The following is a 19,561-nucleotide window of genomic DNA, read 5'->3' on the forward strand; positions in this document are numbered from 1 at the left end:
CTGCGCTGCGGCACGAGGGTTCAGGTGATCTGGACACAGGAAGGCGAGGCCTTGTCCGTATGTTCAAAATAGGTTTTAATCATAAGCTTTATATACAAATTGCTGTACAGTCATCTTAATAAAGTGAAATAGTGAGTGAAAAGTACAAAACACAAAGCCCCCACGTTCCCCTTAGTGAAGTATCAAAGGATCACTCACAGCCCAAAAGTCCAAAATTAGTGATAAGGTAAGTGGACAGTCTGTAAAACAGGCTAAGGCAAGTGCTGTAAACTGGCTATTAGAGGTGAGCAGGCTCTACTGCAGATCAGAAGCCTGAGTTCCTACTACCCAAACTGGTTCTGTGGAAGAGTTAAATGAAATGAATATCGATGGGCCAGAACCTTCTAGTAAACCTGGGAACTCATAAAAACAGTATATATTATGCTAAAAATAGTTTAGCAGTAGTGTAGCTCAGTCTCTCCCACCCCCAATTAAGTATTGACAATACACAAATTCTAAAACATGAAGCTGTTTAAAGCATTAATAAACTGTGAACATATTGCACTAGATAAGTGAACACTTCTGAGTTGCATTTCCCAGCACAAGCAGGATTAATCCCTGTGGTGCGCAAGGAGCAGGCTCTGCTGTTCCAAGCGACTCAGTCCTGGTGACCACACGTACTCCAAGCTCAGACCCACGTAGAGTTACTGGTCCCGAGATTCGTAGAGGAGCTTTGCAGCCTGCAGATCAGATAAGATCAACACAGTGAGACCTGCTTGGTCCTGTGCCTGGTGGAGCCAAGCCTGAGTGCATTTGAGGGGAGATGGCATGGGCACCCCAGCCGAGGGGGAACAGATTGTGGGAATGGGGGTCAAATGGCAGGACACAGCTTCCTCTGGGAAAGGCAAGCTTTTGCTCTAAGCCAAAGGGCCCAGCCTCCCTGGCCTGGGCTTAGGTACCTTGTGCATGGCCACTAGCCACGCCACCGCCTGCCTCCTGCCCACGTTCGCGTCCTCCACCGCTGTCAGCTTCAGCTGGGTCACACCCTCCGTCCCCGGCACTGTATACTGCAGGAACATGCCTGTGGCCCGTGCGTTGCCTCCTGGAGGAGGGAGACGAGGTAAGACGGCCCAAAGGAGACCCTGAGTGCCCAGGTGGTCACCAGCCCCAAGGTGGTGGTGGCCAGGACACCTTCCTAACCTTGTGCTGGTCCCAAGAGTAGCCTGGCGGTAAGGACTGGTGCTCAGGAGCACCCAGGAAACACCATCTCAGGCCTCTGAAGGGAGACCCCAAGCTCACAGGGTAGGTGGGAGAGGGACGAAGACACTCAGCCGGGTGCCCCAGGGCTGGGGACAAACCACCAGAGCCGCATCACAAGAGGCCTCGTTCTCCGCTAATTGAGGCGCTGCTGTGCCCTGGGGCCTGTGGGGGTTCCTGCCTTCAGAGAACCCCCAGACCAGACTGGCTCCTGCAGAGATGCCCACCTGCACCCAGGGCTGGGGGAAAAGGGGAGGCCACCTCGAGAGTGCCCTGGCCACCGACAGGCCAAGCAGATGGTCAGGGCCACAGCTGGCCTCACACCCAGGAGTCGGAGGCCTCAGCCTCTGAGGAGCAGCACAGAGGGGACTGTCAGTACAAAGGCCCAGTGCCAGGGAAATGCCACCCCAGCCTGGTCACGGGCCATCTCCCCAGACCTAGGGGACCCAGGCTCCCCGTCTTTGGGCAGCAGTGACCAGCTGATCCAGTGACAATGACTCAATTCCAGCACTTGCTCCAACAATGAACCGCTCAAGAGAGCGACTCCTCAGGCAGGGCTGGAGTTGAAAGAGACCCATGGGATGCAGCCTCCCATGAATTTAATGACTTGGGAGGGAAGCCCCATCGTGAGCAATCGCTGACCTCTCGGGAGACTCCTCCATCACACATCCCCCCATCAGCACCCAGGGCCGGCTCTTCTGCCGGTTGGTGGAGTGGGCGTCAAGGCTGCAGCTGCAAGCGCCGGAGGCCCCGGAACCACACTTTTCCTTTCTTCCCCTCCCCCCACCCCCGCCCCCGCGACACAGTTTTTGTTCTTGTTGCCCAGGCTGGAGTGCAGTGGCCCGATCTTGGCTCACCGCACCCTCCGCCTCCCGGGTTCAAGGGATTCTCCTGCCTCAGCCTCCTGAGTAGCTGGGACTACAGGCATGTGCCACCATGCCCAGCTTTTTTTTTTTTTTTTCTCTTTTTTGTAGTTTTAGGAGAGACAGGGTTTCTCCATGTTGGTCAGGCTGGTCTCGAACTCCCGATCTCAGGTGCCCAACTCGGCCTCCCAAAGTGCTAGGCTTATAGGTGTGAACCACCGTGCCTGGCTTTTTTTTTCTTTTTTTTTTTTTGGAGTCTCTGTCACCCAGGCTGGAGTGCAGTGGTGGGATCTCGGCTCACTGCAATCTCCGCCTCCTGGGTTCAAGCGATTCTCCTGCCTCAGCCTCCCAAGTAGCTGAGACTACAGGCGCCTGCCACCATGCCTGGCTAATTTTTATATTTTTAGTAGAGACAGGGTTTCACCATGTTGGCCAGGATGGTCTCGAACTCCTGACCTCAGGTGATCCACCCGCCTCAGCCTCCCAAAGTGCTGGGGTTACAGGCCCCCACCATGCCGGGCCTCTGGAACCACATTTTCATAAGCCCGGTTCTATGGTTAGGGCACACCCACCCAGCCCCTACACTGGGGAACCTTCCCTATCAGTGTAACGTCCTGCCTGGGCTCTAGAGCAGAGTGACCTGGCTCTGTCCACCGCCTGCGTTTGCTTGATAAAGCACCACTGGACCAGAGCCATGGCCGTCTGTCACCCTGTCTTCTGCAGCTGCCTCCACCTTACCACGGCACATGGGGCTGGCAAAGGTTTACTATCTGGCCGTGAAAGAGTGAGTGTGTGGCCTGCCCTACAGGGCCCAGGCTGGCAGGCGGCCCCCTGGCTGCCTTCAGGTCAGGGGACTGTTACTACTGTCCCCGCCCCCACTGGAAGACGGTGCTGGGGTCTGAAGGGCTCTACTGAGACTGCGCAGAGTGGGGCTCACTGCACCCCCCAAGCCATCACAAGGGGACACAGTGCCAGAAGCCCTGGGGAGGGTCAGCCCAGGAGAGCAGTCCCGGAGGCTCCATTGCCCCGGCCTCAGGAGCACTGGATGCCCCTAAGCACTGGCCTTCATCTGAGCCTCAGGCTCCCCAGGAGGAGGCAGGCAGAGAGGGGTGCTTGGGGTGACCCCCGCTTCTCCAGACCCTACCCTTCGCACCTGGGCGTCTATACCACGCAGCCTGCTCAAGGCAACCAGCTTGACACCATCCCGGCTCCAAACACGTCCCTGAGCTCAGGACAGAGGTGGCAAAACACTGGCCTGGGCATCTCACCTCATCATTCAGGAGGCTGACAGAAGTGCCAGGAGAGTTAGGGGTCCCAGGAGGCCACATTGAGCTGGGGAGTGCCAGGCCTCAGTGGGAAGGGCAAAGTTGGGAGAGGCTCCCGAGGGCAGGTGAGCCCCTGTGAGCACCCATGCCCCCTGGCCTCAGCCAGTTCAGGGCTGGCAGGTACTGACAGAGAGCTGTCAACTGCTGGGTAACCCTCCCCCCGAGACAGAACTGAGAAAGTACATCTGCTGCGGTATCTTCATTTATGCTTTAGAAACCCACGTACCAGACCCAACATCTCTCTTAAGTCAACCAAAAGAAGTGAATCCAGGTTTCACAAAGAACCCTGGCACGGACCACCCCGTGGACAGAAGCCAGGTGGCGAGGGGAGGAACGGGCCCGCCGCATGCAGGGAGCCCCGGCGAGGAGGAAGAGGCTGACCTTCAGAGGCAGGCTGGCTCCCCAGGAGGCTGGTGTAAGCGTGAATGTCTTTTTCTATGGCAAGAAGGTGGGCAGGCAGTGGCGAGAAGGAGCACCCAAGAGCCGGTGAGAGAACGGAAAGAAAGCAACATGGGTTACGGCACGCGCATCTGTCAGCACAGTTTGCAGATAACAGGATGCGAGCTCCCCGTCAGCGGAGTTTAGTGGAGAGGCCCAGGCTGGGCCAAAGCTCACCAGGAAACGCACCAGGGGTTTGGTCTGCACAGACGCCTGCAGGAGGAGGGCTGAAGTGCTGGCTCCCGATGAGCCACCACTCAGACCTTTCTGGGGATCTCAGTTATTGCATTTGGGGCTTTATCCTTGGTTTGAGTCCAACAATAAACGGAATGATACATTACAGCATTTAGAGCAGAGGAAATCATTACGACATGCTGAGGCAAATTTCCCTTTGTTGTCTTACGGTTTAAGTCTCCACTCACCTGGCGAGTTCTAAAGCCACTGAGTAAATACACGCCCCCCAAAGAGGAAAGGCAGGCTGTCCTGGAGACCCAGCAGACCCCGTTCCTCAGGGTGGCTGCCTGATCCCAAAAGTGGACGCTCCTCTTGTCACCCATGCATGGCACCAAACCCTCCTGGCTTAGGAAAGGACGTGCTGGCATTTACCTCCAGGAGGGAAGCCTTCTGTGAGGAGCTGCACGGTGGAAATGTGCACAATTTCGATTTCATAGTGGCTGTCTCCATCCAGAAACAAGTATCTACATCAAATAAAAGTGTCCAAATCGGGTCACTCTCAGGCTCAGTGCCACCGAGGCTCCCGGTCTGTGACAATGCTGCCCCGTGCCAAGCAGGATCTGGCTCTTACCTCTGGTTATTGGAAAGACGACAAATCATAGTTTCGGGTTTCTCTGAGTTTCCAAACGTGACGAGGAAGGTGGCTCCTTGGGAACACAAAAGCAAATGTGAGAACAGGGTCTGCTTCTTTTCCACCTAACCCTTCCCACAAGTACCAGCAGGAGACGCACACACAGAGGACAGAGTGAAAACATCAAGAAACAAACCACAGCTTTGTTCTAAGGACCTCTTCAGCTGAGCAAAAAGGCAGTCATGGATCAAGGGTTTAAGAGGTAAACGAAAAGGTCTGCTCTAAACAGGTTCTGCTTGCTTACAAAGCTCCTAGAAATTTTTTTACATCCTTCAAAGGATGCAGGGAATCCATCACCAAGGTCCAGATCAAAGAACAATAAACCCCTCTGCTCGCAGGTCCTAAGAGCTGGCAGGACCAAGACAGCAGATAACAAAGCCCACTGTCCAGCCAGGCACCATGCCCGTTTCACACAGGGCGGAGCTGTGGGCGGGAAGGCAGGTGGTCCCAGACCCCATGGCGGGCAAGCTGGGGACAGGAGGCTGGGACGGAGTGGCCAGAGGTGGGCGGGCAGTGGGGAGAAGGCGCTGCTCAGAGATTCCGGGGAGGCACAACATAAGCCCCCGGAGAACGCCCTTCTCCCACACCAGGTCCCCAGAGATGGCTCAAAACCGGGTCTGCATCGTGCTACCGGGCAAAGGTCTACGGACCCTCATCGAGGAGCCACGGTGGTGGCAAAGGCCCGAGCGCCGGCGCCGGGTTCCACCTGGGGGAGGTGCTGCCTGGGCCCAGGGCCTCCCCTCCCACCTGATGGACGTGCCCAGCGGAGTCAGCACCCACATTTTAGACGACATTCCGCCTCTGAAGAGAAGGGAAGGCTCTATAACTGCTTCTAAACGAATCCAGAAGAAAACAGGGAAGGGAGGGAAGGCGAGAGAACGTCAAAGAGAAGCAGAACGCCCTGTGCACAGCCCACAGCATCGCCACAGACACGAGGAGCCGGCTGGCGGCGCGCGCAGGACTGCAGGACCCGCGTCCTTACCGCTCAGGAGCACTTTGAGCTGCTTGTCGTAGAACTCCGCCTCCTTGTGGGACACCAGGGCGCACTCCGCGCACTGCCGCACGGGGTCCACAAAGCACATGCGCCGCAGCGGCACCTTCTGGCTGCAGCACCTGTCGCAGAAGCACTTCCCGCAGCGGCGACAGTGGTGCTGGGCAGATGCGGGAGGATTGGCAGTGAGGAGGGGCAGGGGACAAGCGGCCCCGGGTGTGGACCCTGCTGGCCTGGCACTGCCCGGGCCGCGCCTAAACGCGAGGCCCCCCTGCTGGCCGCTGCACACGCGCACCTCCTGACGCCAGCCCCTGGGCTCCCCACCACACAGCAGGGCTTCGCCTCACCTGGGAAATGAGGCCCATTTTTCAAAATTGTGGATCAAAATGGCTGTTTTTCAGCTCTTTCTTTCAACTACCCAAGTCCCACTGCTTAGGACGCCCTCGGGCCTCGGGGCGCCATGAGCTGGGCACACATTAGGGGCAACACACTTAGCGAGGGCAAAGCAGGACAGGGCAGGGTAAGAGGTAGGTGCACAGGCCTCGCAAGCTGCATCCCCTCCCCATGGCATCCAGCAGAATCAGCCCAGTCACTTTCCACGGAAACAGGGCACGGCTGACACTCAAAACGAGCCATAATGGCTGGGTGCGGTGGCTCACCCCTATAATCCCAGCACTTTGGGAGGCTGAGGTGGGATGATCATCTGAGGTCAGGAGTTCTAGACCAGCCTAGCCAACATGGTGAAACTCCATCTCTACTAAAAATACAAAAATTAGCCGGGCATGGTGGTGGGTGCCTGTAATCCCAGCTACTCAGGAGGCTGAGGCAGGAGAATCCCTCGAACCCGAGAGGCAGAGGTTGCAGTGAGCCGAGATGGAGCCACTGCACTCCAGCCTGGGCAATAAGAGCAAAACTCCGCCTCAGAAAAAAAAAAAAAAAAAAAAGCCACAAGATGACATCCGTCCCCTGCCAGAAGGGGCAGCTGTCCTGTTAGGGCCCCTCCCCTCTTCCCACCACCCCCACTCAGCAGCCTCAGCTCACCTTTCTGGTGAGAAAGTCAAACTTGGCGTCACACTGCATACATCTCCGACACTAGGAAAGAGACGACAAAGCGTTAAAACCCAGCTTAGTCACTCACCATGTCGCTGGGGCAGGACCCCGGGCTGCTGAGAAAGCTGGGCCCTGCTACCCCCCCACACACCCAAGCGGCCTGAGGCAGGCAGGCTTGTGACGCAGGATGGTGGACTGGTCGCCTGTGCCCAGGCTCCAGAGCCAATGCAGTGGGGTGCAGGCTGCTCCGAGGCCTGCACCCAGCGTACCCATGAGGTCTGGGCCTGAGGTGGGCTTGGGGTTTGACTGTCTTGCAGCAGAACGTGCATCCCGGCATTTCAGGTCCCTCCACACTGGACCCAACAGCAGATCACCTTAGCAACACCTTTTTGGCCCTGGTCCTGTTACTGGAACCAAAGAGCAACGCTGTGAAGAGACTAGGAAACCCACAGCAGGAGCCAACCTAAACCCCTAAACCAGGGAAGGCTGTGCTAGCACCCACTTCACAAACGAGGCGGGCATGGGGACCTGCTGATTCTGGGGCTGGGCGCCAGCCGGCAAAAGTCCAGGTATCTGAGACATAAAGCTTATTATTCTGGTTCTTTACTTGGAGTCCTGGCGTGCGTGCCCTGACCCCCGCCTGTGAAGGAACCCCTGGAAGCAGCTGAAGCACACACAGGCTGGTGTGTGTCATGGGGACGCATGTCAGACCTGGGGACGCCCTGAAGATGCTTCCTCACCTGGAGGACCCAGGCGCAGAGAAGCTCCGAGACGCACAAGCCAGGGCTCACAAGGCTGGACTTTCTTGGCAAACACAGTTCTATGCACACAGAATGTACAAACGCAGACAGAAACAGGAAGGTGACTGGGCTCAGGGCCCACCAGGAATTCTGACCACACAAGACCTGGGAACTGGGCAGGTGGCCATGGGGCTCACTTTCCCCAAGGGGTCACAGCAGGCCTGAAGCCCCATGGCAAGGTGGTGCTGTCCTGGCACTGGGGATGCCCTCTGGGAAGACGTCCTCCTCTGCCTCACCACAGCAGCCAGGAGGCAACCATCCTGAGGGCGGGGCTATTTCTGCTGAGTTGGAATCACATCTGAAGTTTCTTCAGCTGCCTCACTAGAGCCTCAGAATTACCCTTGAAATTATCTAAGGGGCTGGGCACGGTGGCTCATGTCTGTAATCCCAGCACCTTGAGAGGATGAGGTGGGCGGATCACCTGAGCCCAGGAGACCAGCCTGGGCAACATGGTGAGACCCCATCACTACCAAAAGAAAAAAACAAAATTACTGGTGTGGTGGTGCACACCTGCAGTCCCAGCCACTTGGGAGGCTGAGGTGGGAGGATCACTTGAGCCCAGGAGGCAGAGGTTGCAGTGAGCTGTAATCACGCCACTGAACTCCAGCCTGGGTTATAGAATGAGAGCCTGTTCCAGGAAAAAAAAAAAAAAAAAAAATTGTCTAACGGCTGTTCAGGGGGCCTCATTTCATGTTTAACACCCAGAGTTCCAGAGTGATGGCCGGGTGCCACTGAAATCCAGGAGACCACAGACCCTGTGGCCATCTGCTGGGCGTTGTTAGGTCACTGTGGCCATAAGGAAATAAAGAAGTATATTCTCTTTACGAAGCTGTGGCAGCCACACCAAGAGCGGCTGTGCCCAGGAGGGAGAGAGGCGGCGCGGTGGCCCGGCCCAGCTGTGTGGTGCCTGGTGCACACCGGCAGGGCTTGGCCAAGGCTAGAGGAGAAGGTGCCTTCTTCATGAATTGTTTCAAACAAACGCACACCGCCTGGGCCTATGGGCCGCGGGGTGGCCAGAGCCTTTCATATGTGGGGAACAGGTTAAGTATGACGCCTCAACACAGGAGAGCAGGGCAACCCGGAAGATGCCAGATGGCAAAGAAGCCCACTCTGAAAAGAGCCCTCTGCAGCCTGCGCACCTCAGATGCTTGGTCGGTCTAAGAGTGAAGGTGGAATTGAAATCAATCACTTAGAAATAAAACAGATTTAAGATGCTCCCTGAATTTCCACTGCTTCACTTGACTAGACAAAAAAATTGTCACCAAAGCGCAGGGTACGTTTACCAAGCACCCAGAGACACACATGTGGTGGTCTATGCTGAAGCCCCCAGCTGACGCCGCGCTCTGAGCCCTGCCAGGAGGCCCTCACTGAAGAGGCCACAAGCCCGAGGCCACGCCCCACTGTGGGCAGCCATGGCCACCCGGCCAACTCCTTAGAAGAACCAGCCAGGCCTCAAGCTCCCGTGAGGGCTGCAGAGACCTCAGGACTGGCCACAGCCCAGCTTCTTGCAGCAGCCCCAGATGGAGCACGGCCCAGTGAGGTGCCTGCTTTTGAGGGGCCCAGGTCCCAGCTGTGCCTGCCGTCTCCACTTAGAACAGCAAGCCGGATGCATTTACCACTTGCAGGGGGTTCCTAGCTCGAACCTCCTCATGACCACGGGATGAAGTCACCGTGAACACGCTCACCCTCGGCACCAAAGGCACGGAACTCCCAAACCTCAGCTGGGAAGGCTCCGTCCTGGCCTGGCTGCCTCCTGCTCACTCCAGATGGCAGGGGGCCCTGACACCGGCATGAGCGCAGCATGAGGATGCCGCCATCACCGCCGGCTCCCCCGCTCTAACAGCAGGGACTCCAATCCAAGGGGAAGACATTCAGACCTGCTCTGAAGGAAATCTGTGCCACCGTGCATTCTTTTTTCTTTTTTTTTTTTTTGAGACGGAGTCTTGCTCAGTCGCCCAGGCTGGAGTGCGGTGGCGAGATCGGCTCACTGCAAGCTCCGCCTCCCGGGTTCACGCCATTCTCCTGTCTCAGCCTCCCGAGTAGCTGGGACTACAGGCGCCGCCACTATGCCCAGCTAATTTTTTTGTATTTTTAGTAGAGACAGGGTTTCACCGGGTTAGCCAGGATGGTCTCGATCTCCTGACCTCGTGATCCGCCCGTCTCGGCCTCCCAAAATGCTGGGATTACAGGCGTGAGCCACCGCGCCCGGCCACCGTGCATTCTTTTAACAGAGTAAAGGACACTTTTGCCATGAAAATGGTGGTCCGCGGATTCGGTGAGCCGGTACAGGCTTTTTCAAAGCTGGGCCTCGGTGCTGCCCACCCAACAGGCCCTTCAGCAGCACATGAGGGCTGTGGGACCCAGGACTCCTCGCCTCCCTCAGCTTCATGAGAACAAGACCCTCGTGCTCTGGGGCCCTTGGTAAGGATGAAACAAGAAGGTCCCAGCGAGGCTGCCGCCTGGTGTGACAAGCACACCCCACTTTGGTCCTCGCTGTCAGAGACCTAGGTGGCGGGTGGTGAACTAGAAACAGGTGTGGGTTAAATGAACCAGCGACCGAACGGTGTGACTCAAAGGGGTCCTCTTGGGAGAGGTGGAGGGTCTTTTTGCTTCTGATGATTAAGGACTCAGATGAATATTGACCAAGAATCATCCACGTTCAAAGCACAATAATACTCAAAAGAGATGTAAGAGAAGACCTTCGCTCCATGAAGTCCCCTTTTCCCTTCCGGGGGAAGGAGGGGCCCCTAAACGAGACCAGGAATTACCTGGCGAGCAGAAACTGAGGGCCTGAAGTCTCAAAAAGGAGGCAGACTGGAGGTGGCCACAGCATTACCAAGCCACACACGAGTTCAAACGTCTTATCCAACGTGAGAGCCGCCCCAGAGCTCCATCAAGGACAGACGGGCTGTGCTGGCACCGACAAGCAGCTGACAGGGCTCGGCCCCTCGGTAGGAAAGCTGCTCCCACACGCATGGCACTGTTCCAGCCCCAACTCCGGGCCGGCAAACACGGCTGCGGCTGATTCCACAACAAGGCAGGCAAGGCCTGTGGGGTCACCAGGGCCGAGCACCTTCTGAAACACAGGCCCCTGGGTCTGAGCCGCGGTGGGGACCTGGTGGCCGCTCAATCCTCCAGCGCCTCTGACATGGCTGCACAGCCTCCCTGGGGTCTGGGGGCCCAGCCATGGATCCTCCACCACCCTGCCCTGATCCTCTCCCTCACAGGCGTGGGGACTCTCCCCTGCCCTGCACCCCTCCTCTGGGAAGTCCAGCCCCTTCTCTGAGCCCCAGAAGATGTCAGTGCGGAGGAGTTGCTCCGATGTGGTGCCCGCCACCCTGCGCTCTGCAAAGGTAGGGCCTCCCTCCAGCCTGCGGGACCCACACACACAGCACAAGAAGCCTGCAGCCCCTCCACAGGGGGCTCAGAGACAGTCCACATCGGGTGCCAAGTGCCCACTGTGCTTAGTTGGCAAAACAGAGTCTGGTGGTCCTGGGACTCTGCAGATGCTTCTGGAAGGAGTCCTCTGGGGTCCACAGCCACATGTGTGGGAGCCTCACTGGGGGAGGACAGAGGTCCCGGTTGTGGCGCACATCAGGGGCCCTTCAGACGCCATTCTGCAGCAAGGACTGGCCCCTCGTGACCCACACGAGGGCCTCATCCCTGCCGAGTTCCATGTCGCCACTGCCCCAACTCAGGCAGGTCCTGAGCTTTATGAGATCCCACGACCAGCCTTTTTCTGTTTCCCTTTGCTTTTAAGCTGCTTCCTGGACTTGGAAACCAGGTCTGGCCCGCCCCAGCCTTCTGGAAGCATCTACAAAGTCCAGCTCGCAGCTCTGCCAGGGGCTCCCTGCCCACAGGCTGTGGGCATGGTCTGACTGTTCCCCGCCCTCACTGTGCTGCGGCCCAGCCCTGCCATTGCCCTCGAATGGGCCTGTTGGTTCCGGAACGCTCTGCCCGCTGTGCGGTGGCACAGTCCCTGCCTCTGTGTGGTGGTCCCTTCCCTGACCCCAGACGTCCACTAGCCACAGAATCCACTAGAATCTGCTAGAGAAAGCTTCACGGGGGTTTTAACTCTGAGCTTAAGCAAACACAAAGCCACGTTATCACCAGGTTCCAGTGAGAATAACTGTTGACGGTCTCTCCGTGGTGACCCTGGCCCACAGTGCCCAACAGGAGGGGGTGTCCTCTCAATATTCTCAGCAAATGGTGCTGACGGAGGACTGCTTTTCACATTTACTGTGTAGTCTGTGTTTGGGCAAGTTGAAAGGCCAATTTCTAAATGTAAGACCACACTGCTGGAGCAGTGGCTCACGCCTGTAATCCCAGCACTTTGGGAGGCTGAGGCAGGAGGATCACTTGAGCCCAGGAGTTTAAGACTAGCCTGGGCAACACAGCGAGACCCTGTCTCTAGGAACATTTTTTTTTTAAATGAGCCAGGCGTGGTGCTGCACACCTGTAGTCCCAGCTACTTGGGAGGCAGAGCTGGGAGGATGGCTTCAGCCCAGGAGGTCAAGGCTGCAGTGAGCCATGTTCATATCACTGCACTCCAGCCTGGGAAGCAGAGTGAGACCCTGTCTCAAAAAAAAAAAAAAAAAAAAAAAAAAGAGACAGACCACACCTAGGATGTGCTCCCTTAAAAATATAAGTGATCCAGAAGTTTGTTACTCTAAATAACCAATGAGCTTAGATGTATAAATTTTTAAATAAGGTAATTTCCTATTGATTATATTAGTGAAAGAAATTTTAAAAATTATCAATAGAGCAATTTAATATGAAATAAAGCAGTGGATGAAGACATAAGGTAAAACTACTGCCAAATGCCTACCCCGTCATAAGCACGCTCCACAAAGGAAGCACAGGCACAGCAAGCCGGGCACCAGACCAGGCTCCCACCAGCGCCTCCTTTAATTGGACCCAGCAGCTCTGATGTTCAGTGAAGCAGCTATTTTAGGAGCTAGGGAGAATACACCAAAGCCCAGAAATCAAGCGTGATTCATCCGTTTCCACCGTAGGTGGCCGGCGGTGTCTGGAATGCCAGCCTCTCAGTCTGTGTCACATCCCAGGTACACATGTGTCACCACCAGGGTGGGCTGGGGCAGACTTTCAAACCAGCACATTCGCCGGGGAAACCAAAACCTCCAAGAACAACCCAATAAAGCAGGCCTCAAGACGTTTAGTGAGGAAAATGAATAAATAAATAATAAAGGTGTTTAGTGAGGGCCACGAGGCCAGAGGTGCAGCCTGTGACAAACACACAGAGACAAAGAGGGAGAGTGAGGCAGGGTCAGCTCGGGCAGTGACCCTAATAACACCCATCTGCTGCCCGACCCTCTTGCCCAAGCCAACCAGAAAAGCCCGCTAAGGACAGACACCGCCCCCCGGGATGGACGGCGGGGCCCAAGTGCTCTCCAGGAGCCCTCTGTGCCCTGTGCAGTGGCATCACAGAGGCAGCCTCCGCCCAGGCCTCTCTGGGGCGGGCACTCACTTCCACAGGAGGCCTCCACGGCCACCTTGCAGGGCCCAGCACAGGCTGGGTGGGTAGCTGAATGGACACAGAAGGAGCTATCTCAAGGGAAGTGGGGCTAAGAGGGAGTGAGGACCAGGGCAGGCGCATGTAGACGGCTCCCAGTGAAATTTCGGAACACACTTCCCCTGGCTACCTACAGGAGTCAGAGCCCTCGGCGCTTGTCCACTCCTTGCTAGTCCAGTAAACCAACAACTGACTCACACCCACCCTGCCAGATGACATGCTCAGAGGTGGTCAAGGCAGATGCCATAAACTAAGCTTCCCAGTGGGTAAGCAAGCAATGAAAGAAGAAACCAGGCCAGGCGTGGTGGCCACACCTGTAATCCCGGCACTTCGGGAGGCCGAGGTGGGAGGACTGCTTGAGCTCAGGAGTTTCAGACCAGCCTGAGCAACATAGCATGACCCTGTCTCTACAAAATAAAACTTAAAAGTTAGCTGGGTGTGGTGGCGGGTGCCTATGGTTCCAGCTACTCGGGAGGCTGAGGCAGGAGAATCGAGTGAGCCGAGATCACGCCATTGCACTCTAGCCTGGGCGACGGTGAGACTCCGTCTCAAACAAAACAAAAAAGAGAAATCATGAAACCCATCGTTCCTCCACGGTGGGAGCAGACACCAGCACAGAGCTCCTCAGAGACCTGCAGGTCGAGACCTGCTCCCCCACTCTAATGCAACAGCAACAGCCCCTCGAGGGTCACAGGGCAGCTCCTCAGAACCAGCACCCGGCCCACCCGCCAAGAGTGGGGTTTGACAGCACGCAAGAAACCAAAAGCGCCTCCACCCTCAATGTCAATATCATCTGTAAGCATAGTTTAGGGAGTTTAAATGGATGTTCAAAAAAAGTTACCATAAAAAGAACCAAATTTCAGGACATATGCCTGCCCTCCCTTTGAGGCTGGGGTGACAAAGGACAGTCAGGCCCCATCACGCACTGAGCTACCACACTACAGTGAGAAGTGTCACCCACTGGCTGGTGGGGCTCCCACAGTCAACTAATTCTCAGCCCCCCAAGAACTCGTCAATCAGAAAACAACTTAAATACATGTATCAATGCACCTTTAGTGAAAGACAATCATGTTTACATGGTAGAGCGTAACTCCTACAAACAGAAAAGGAGCCCATGTCAAAGATTTAACTCATTAGTTAATGAGAGAACCAATAAGATTAAAAACCCAGTTCCAAGGAGGACCCAAAGAGCAGACATGGATACAGGCCATGAGGAAGGAAGACAGGAGTTGTAAACTGGCTCGTCTCACAGGGACCCCGCGGTGGGGTGAGAGAGGATGTCAACTTCACCTCTGAGGGACAAAATCTACTTGCATCTCAGGGACTAGAAACATGTGCGTTACTATCAGTTTTCTAGAAATTCAAGCTGTCAGACAGTTTGAAGATGGTGACAGGTGCAGACACGGTGATCACATCCCGGGAGGGCTACGCTAAAGGCGGCCTGGCCTCCCACAGGATGCCCGGGAATCCTTTATCGTGGCTTCAAAGCCTCAGTTTTACCTAACATCAGTAAAAGCTCTCCAGCCTGGGTGACACAGCAACATCCTGTCTCAAACAAGAAAAAGATCTTAGCCAGCCACAGGGACCCTTGAGAAGCTCGCCGGTGTCCCTGGCAGTATCTCACGAGGCTGCTGGTTCCCAAACACCTGAGGAGGCTCTGGCAGCCCCTGGCACCTCACAAGGGTGAGCCTTACCCAAGCGCTGAGATCCTGGAAAGCAATTGTGAAACCCCCCACCCTGCAGTGTGCTGGGAGAGCCCTCCGCCGAGAACCACCCTCCCCATACGAGCCAGAGATCACAAATGTCCCCATGTCCCCCTTGTTTACCTACAACAAGGCCCTCCAAATTCCCTTTCTCTGCCCCAGAAAACACTGGCCAGAAATTCTCCTCATGATCAACTGGAACACAATTCCCTTATCTGGACCTTTTTTTTTTTTTTTTTTTTTTCAGACAGTGTCTTGCTGTGTCGCCCAGGCTGAAGTGCAGTGGCACTATCTTGGCTCACTGCAACCGCCTCTTCCCGGTTCAAGTGATTCTCCTGCTTCAGCCTCCCGAGTAGCTGGGATACAGGCACACACCACCACACCGGACTACTTTTTGTATTTTTATTTGTATTTATTTATTTTTTTTGAGACAGAGTCTCGCTTGGTCACCCAGGCTGGAGTGCAGCGGCACAATCTCAGCTTACTACAACCTCTGCTTCCTGGGTTCAAGTGATTCTCCTGCTTCAGTCTCCCGAGTAGCTGGGATACAGGCACACACCACCACACCGGACTACTTTTTGTATTTGTATTTTTTTTTTTTTTTTTTTAATTTTTTTTTTTGAGACGGAGTCTGGCTCTGTCACCCAGGCTGGAGTGCAGTGGCGCGATCTCGGCTCACTGCAAGCTCCGCCTCCCGGGTTCACGCCATTCTCCTGCCTCAGCCTCCCGAGTAGCTGGGACTACAGGCGCCCGCCACCTCGCCCGGCTAGTTTTTTGTATTTTTTAGTAGAGACGGGGTTTCACCGTGTTAGCCAGGATGGTCTCGATCTCCTGACCTCGTGATCCGCCCGTCTCGGCCTCCCAAAGTGCTGGGATTACAGGCTTGAGCCACCGCGCCCGGCCTGTATTTTTATTTTTATTTATTTATTTATTTTGAGACAGTCTCGCTTGGTCACCCAGGCTGGAGTGCAGCGGCACAATCTCAGCTTACTGCAACCTCTTTCCCGGGTTCAAGTGATTCTCCTGCTTCAGCCTCCCGAGTAGCTGGAATTATAGGCACACACCATCACGCCCACCTAATTTTTATATTCTGGCCTCAGCTCTCTGATCTGCTGGAGGTCCTGACCCTCCACTGGCCCATCCCACCTCCCCAGCTTGATTCTTTCTAGCCTTGGCCACTCCTTCCTGCAAAAGAAAAGCCCTGTCCGGCCTGGCCTGTGAGACCCTCACAGAACTCAGGGTCCCCTGTTCTCCCTGCTGCACAGCCCCAGAGGCCTCTAGCAACAGTCCTCACTTCAGATCTCTCCTCATCCGAGTCCAGGCTCGTGATCAGACACGCACATGCTCTCTCCTCCCTGGTTCTGAATCTAGAGTATCCATCAAGGTGTCGACCTGCCAGCATGGAGCTGCGGTCACTGCTTCTGCCAGCGCCACGGATGGGAGGTGGGAGGGGTGCACAGCGGCAACGATTTTAAGGATAAAACTCAGGATCTTAGCTGCTTATGACAAGCCCAGATGGCTGCACTCCCGGACCGCCCACCCCCAAGCCCACTGCCTTGCGTCAGTGTCGGATATTTGATGGCAGAGTCAGACAAGCCCCAGAGATCATCTGAGGCTTCCTTCACACCCCCAAAGCACCTCTATCCAAACTGGTGTCGCACGAAGCTTTACACACCGCCTCTGCCTCCCCTGCCCCACAGGTTCTTGAGGAGGCACAGACTGGAGAAACAATTCTCAACTGGTTCTGCATCAGAGCTCCTTGAGAATCTGAGAGCTGCAGGCCACCTCTCTGAGAAAGGCACACATTCCCCAGGGGGGTTCGCAGCATTTTAAAGGGATAACCCTCATGGGCCCAAACTGATAAACCAGCCCAGGTCAGGCACCTGGTATTCCGGAGCTGAGCAATGGGCTGGACTCAGACTCCCCTGGCTAAGGACAGAGCCGGAATGAAAATGGATCAACACGTTTACAGATATGACGATGATGCCAATCGGCACACGGCCACCAAGCCAAGGACAATGTTACCCACCTGCCAAGTTCTACCAAATTCTCCTCTCCCCGTGATGAACCACCACAAATAAACCTATTTCCCACAACGAGTTATCTGCACATTTGAGTCACCTCCTGACAATCACCTTAGCAGCCCCAAGCACACAGCCAGCACAGCGTGGCTCAGTGTCCCCTTCAGCACCACCACATGCCTGCCAGGCGACTGTTACAGTAGTGTCCCCTCGAGCTATTGCAACTAAAGCTGGACTTTATTCCAAATCTTCCAGCCCTCACTGCCCCGTTCTAAGTTCCTTCAGAACACTGTCTTTGGTCACTTCTGGCCTGTAAGACCATGCTCCAATAAAATTCACAACACAAAACTCAAAGACAAAGTCCATCTTCACTAGAATGGTTTCTCTGTCCCCCAAGCCCGCCCAATGCTAGGACCTTTTTCAGCTGCTCAGATCCCAATTAATCATCCAAACATGGTGGGGGGCAATGGAGAGGCATCCTGCCACCACGTCAACATGGGAAGGAATCTTCTTTTCCACGAGGGGTACCACCTTGACTCAAGTGTTTCAACTCCACTCGGTCGGAAGTCACCGCGGGACTTCCACAGTGCCTCAGCAGAGGTCACAAAGAAAGGTGGGGGAAAATGCTAAACGATTCAGCTGATACCAAAAGGGCTCTGGAAGAGAGAATGAAGGAGGGGAACACAGTGGTTAACTAAAAAACAGAACTGTACGATCAGTGCATGTGTACAGTAGGGAGAAAGAAATTGTGCTTTGCTGGAAACTTCTGCCTCGTCTCGGCCACACTTTCTCACGTGCTCCATATGGTTCATACAGATGTGGAGTATTTCTGTGCTATTAAGAGTTCATTACACCATAAATACATACAATTTTCACTTGTCAACTTAAAAGTAAAATTTTAAAAAGATGTCATAGGCGGATGATTAGGGGGAAAGTGTCTAAAAAGACTCCTTAGGGTGGCGATACTGGGGAGAGAGGTGAGCAGCACTGGTCTCAACTCTTCAGGACACGCTTGCATACACTGTAGATGCTGAGACACTTCCCGAGTCACTCGAATTCCGTCCTGTCCCCGAGGCTCTGTGGCCGCCCACCCCCCCACCAGGCCTCCGACCAAGCTTCAATGAACGCAGTCAATTAGTGCTACTTTGACTTCTTGAACCTAGTTCCAACGTCTGCTTAGTTCTCTCACTGAGGGAATTAAAGGAATCTGTAACATGTGTTAAGCATGAAAGTCATATTACAAAAATTATCTTTCTCCCCCAATTTTTTTTTATCGTGGTTAAAATCCACAGAACAGAAACTGGACACACCTGTTAGCGCACAGGCAGTGGGATTAAATGCACTCAGGGCCTTCCTAGCTGGCCAATGGGCTGGTGTGAGGCAAAGGCACCTCCGATCAGGTCACAGGGAACCCCGCGGGAGGCCCAGGGGACCGCCTGGCTCAGGGACCCCCCACCCCCGCTCCAATTGCTGCAGGAGTGGCCTGGGCAACTCCCGCCGTGTCTAGGCCTAAGGGAAACGCGTGCAGATCTGCGGTCTCCTTCAAACTGTCCAGTGGGCGACTGCGATCTCGCTTCCGAGGTGGAGGGTGGTGTAGACGAAAGGGAAGTGGGGGCAGCCAGGCCCGCAGAGTGGGTCCTGGCCCTCCTCCCGGCCCGGCTTCTGAGCAGGAGATGGCTTCGGAACCCGCCACCCGCCCGAGGCACCGACGCCTCCCCCGATTCCCGGGCGGGACCCCTGCGGGGCCCCCAGCTCCAGCGCTTCGGCGGACAGCACGCACCCTCCCTGCCGAGCCTGCGAGGAACACGCGCCGCCTTCCACTTTCTCGGGAGCGAGCCCCGGCTCTCCGGACGCAGTCCACACGCGCCAGCCCAGCACGAACCGGCCTCGGGCAGGGCCGCACCCACGCCCGGGGCCAGCCCGCGCCCCGCACCCCGCCTTCCGGCGCCCGCCCTGGGCAGGTGCAGGGCCTCCTGCCCTCCCGGGACCCCCGCACCTGGACCCCGCACCTGGACCCCGCACCTGGACCCCGCGCGCCTCCCGCCCTCCCCGCGGACGCAGGAGCCTGAGGCGGCGGCCCGGGGACGCGGCCAACCTGGGGGAGAGTGGGGCGGGGGCCGGCTGGGGAAGGGGCCGCCCGGAGGCGGAGGGGGCGCCGCAGGAGCCCGGAAGCCCGCTGGCTGGGCCGGGGCGGCGGGGCGGGTCGGAGGCGCGGGCCAGGGCGACGACCACCCACCTCCTTGTCCGGGACCCACTGCGGCTCCTCCAGTCCGAACGGGCTTCCGAAGGCGCGGTGCTCGGGCACCATGCGCAGGCCGCTAGGGGAGCGCACCAGCTTCTTGGCGTCGCGGCGCGCGGACACCTCGGAGGACATGACGCCGCCTCAGTCTCTCGGCCCGCGGCCCCGCACCCGGCCCCTAGCCCAGCCCGGGGCACCGCCCGCCCCGCCCCGCCCCGCCCCGGTCCGCGCGCGGCTGACAGCACCGGCGTCCAATCGCCAAGCCCGCCACGGAACGCGGACTAATCGGAGCTCGAACTCCGCCCCATCGCGGCCCTCTCCAATCCGCGTAAGGGCACCGCCCCTGCCCCCCTGTGGTCAGTCACCAATCGGCGGCGAGGGCTGGCCCGGATGCGCTCCGCCCTTCCCAGAAAGATTGAGACTTTGGATTGGTTGGTTCGTCAGCCACGTCGGCGTCGTTTCGCCTCTGATTGGTGTAGCCCTATCAGGGCGCTCGG

The 19,561-nt window shown here is 56.5% G+C and overlaps 1 protein-coding gene across 2 annotated transcripts; it reads right to left on the reverse strand.

The window, feature by feature from the left end:
• Positions 1-58: 58 nt before the first annotated feature.
• On the reverse strand, positions 59-19,252 carry LOC105489823 (zinc finger FYVE-type containing 21). Of its 2 annotated transcripts, XM_011754987.2 has the most exons (8): positions 19,062-19,252; positions 6,760-6,810; positions 5,710-5,878; positions 4,668-4,743; positions 4,469-4,560; positions 3,806-3,859; positions 939-1,081; positions 59-719 (listed from the first exon to the last, which is right to left on the reverse strand). In XM_011754987.2, exons 1-8 carry the CDS (start codon positions 19,197-19,199, stop codon positions 684-686), a joined length of 759 nt encoding a protein of 252 aa, XP_011753289.1. In that variant the 5' UTR covers positions 19,200-19,252; the 3' UTR covers positions 59-683. The 2 variants fall into 2 exon arrangements, with proteins under 2 accessions (XP_011753289.1, XP_011753290.1); XM_011754988.2 differs by lacking the exon at positions 3,806-3,859 and having other exon boundaries at positions 19,062-19,251.
• Positions 19,253-19,561: the final 309 nt, after the last annotated feature.

The sequence above is a fragment of the Macaca nemestrina genome, chromosome 7 (genome assembly GCF_043159975.1).
Source record: "Macaca nemestrina isolate mMacNem1 chromosome 7, mMacNem.hap1, whole genome shotgun sequence".
Lineage (NCBI taxonomy): Eukaryota > Metazoa > Chordata > Mammalia > Primates > Cercopithecidae > Macaca > Macaca nemestrina.

Coding starts and splice junctions, on each gene's coding strand:
- LOC105489823 (XM_011754987.2), bottom strand. CDS start 19,199: ATGTCCTCCGAGGTGTCCGCGCGCCGCGACGCCAAGAAGCTGGTGCGC. Junction 6,811..19,061: donor AGTGGGTCCCGGACAAGGAG/GTGGGTGGTCGT, acceptor TCTCTTTCCTAG/TGTCGGAGATGTATGCAGTG. Junction 3,860..4,468: donor AGAAGGCTTCCCTCCTGGAG/GTAAATGCCAGC, acceptor TTCTTGCCATAG/AAAAAGACATTCACGCTTAC.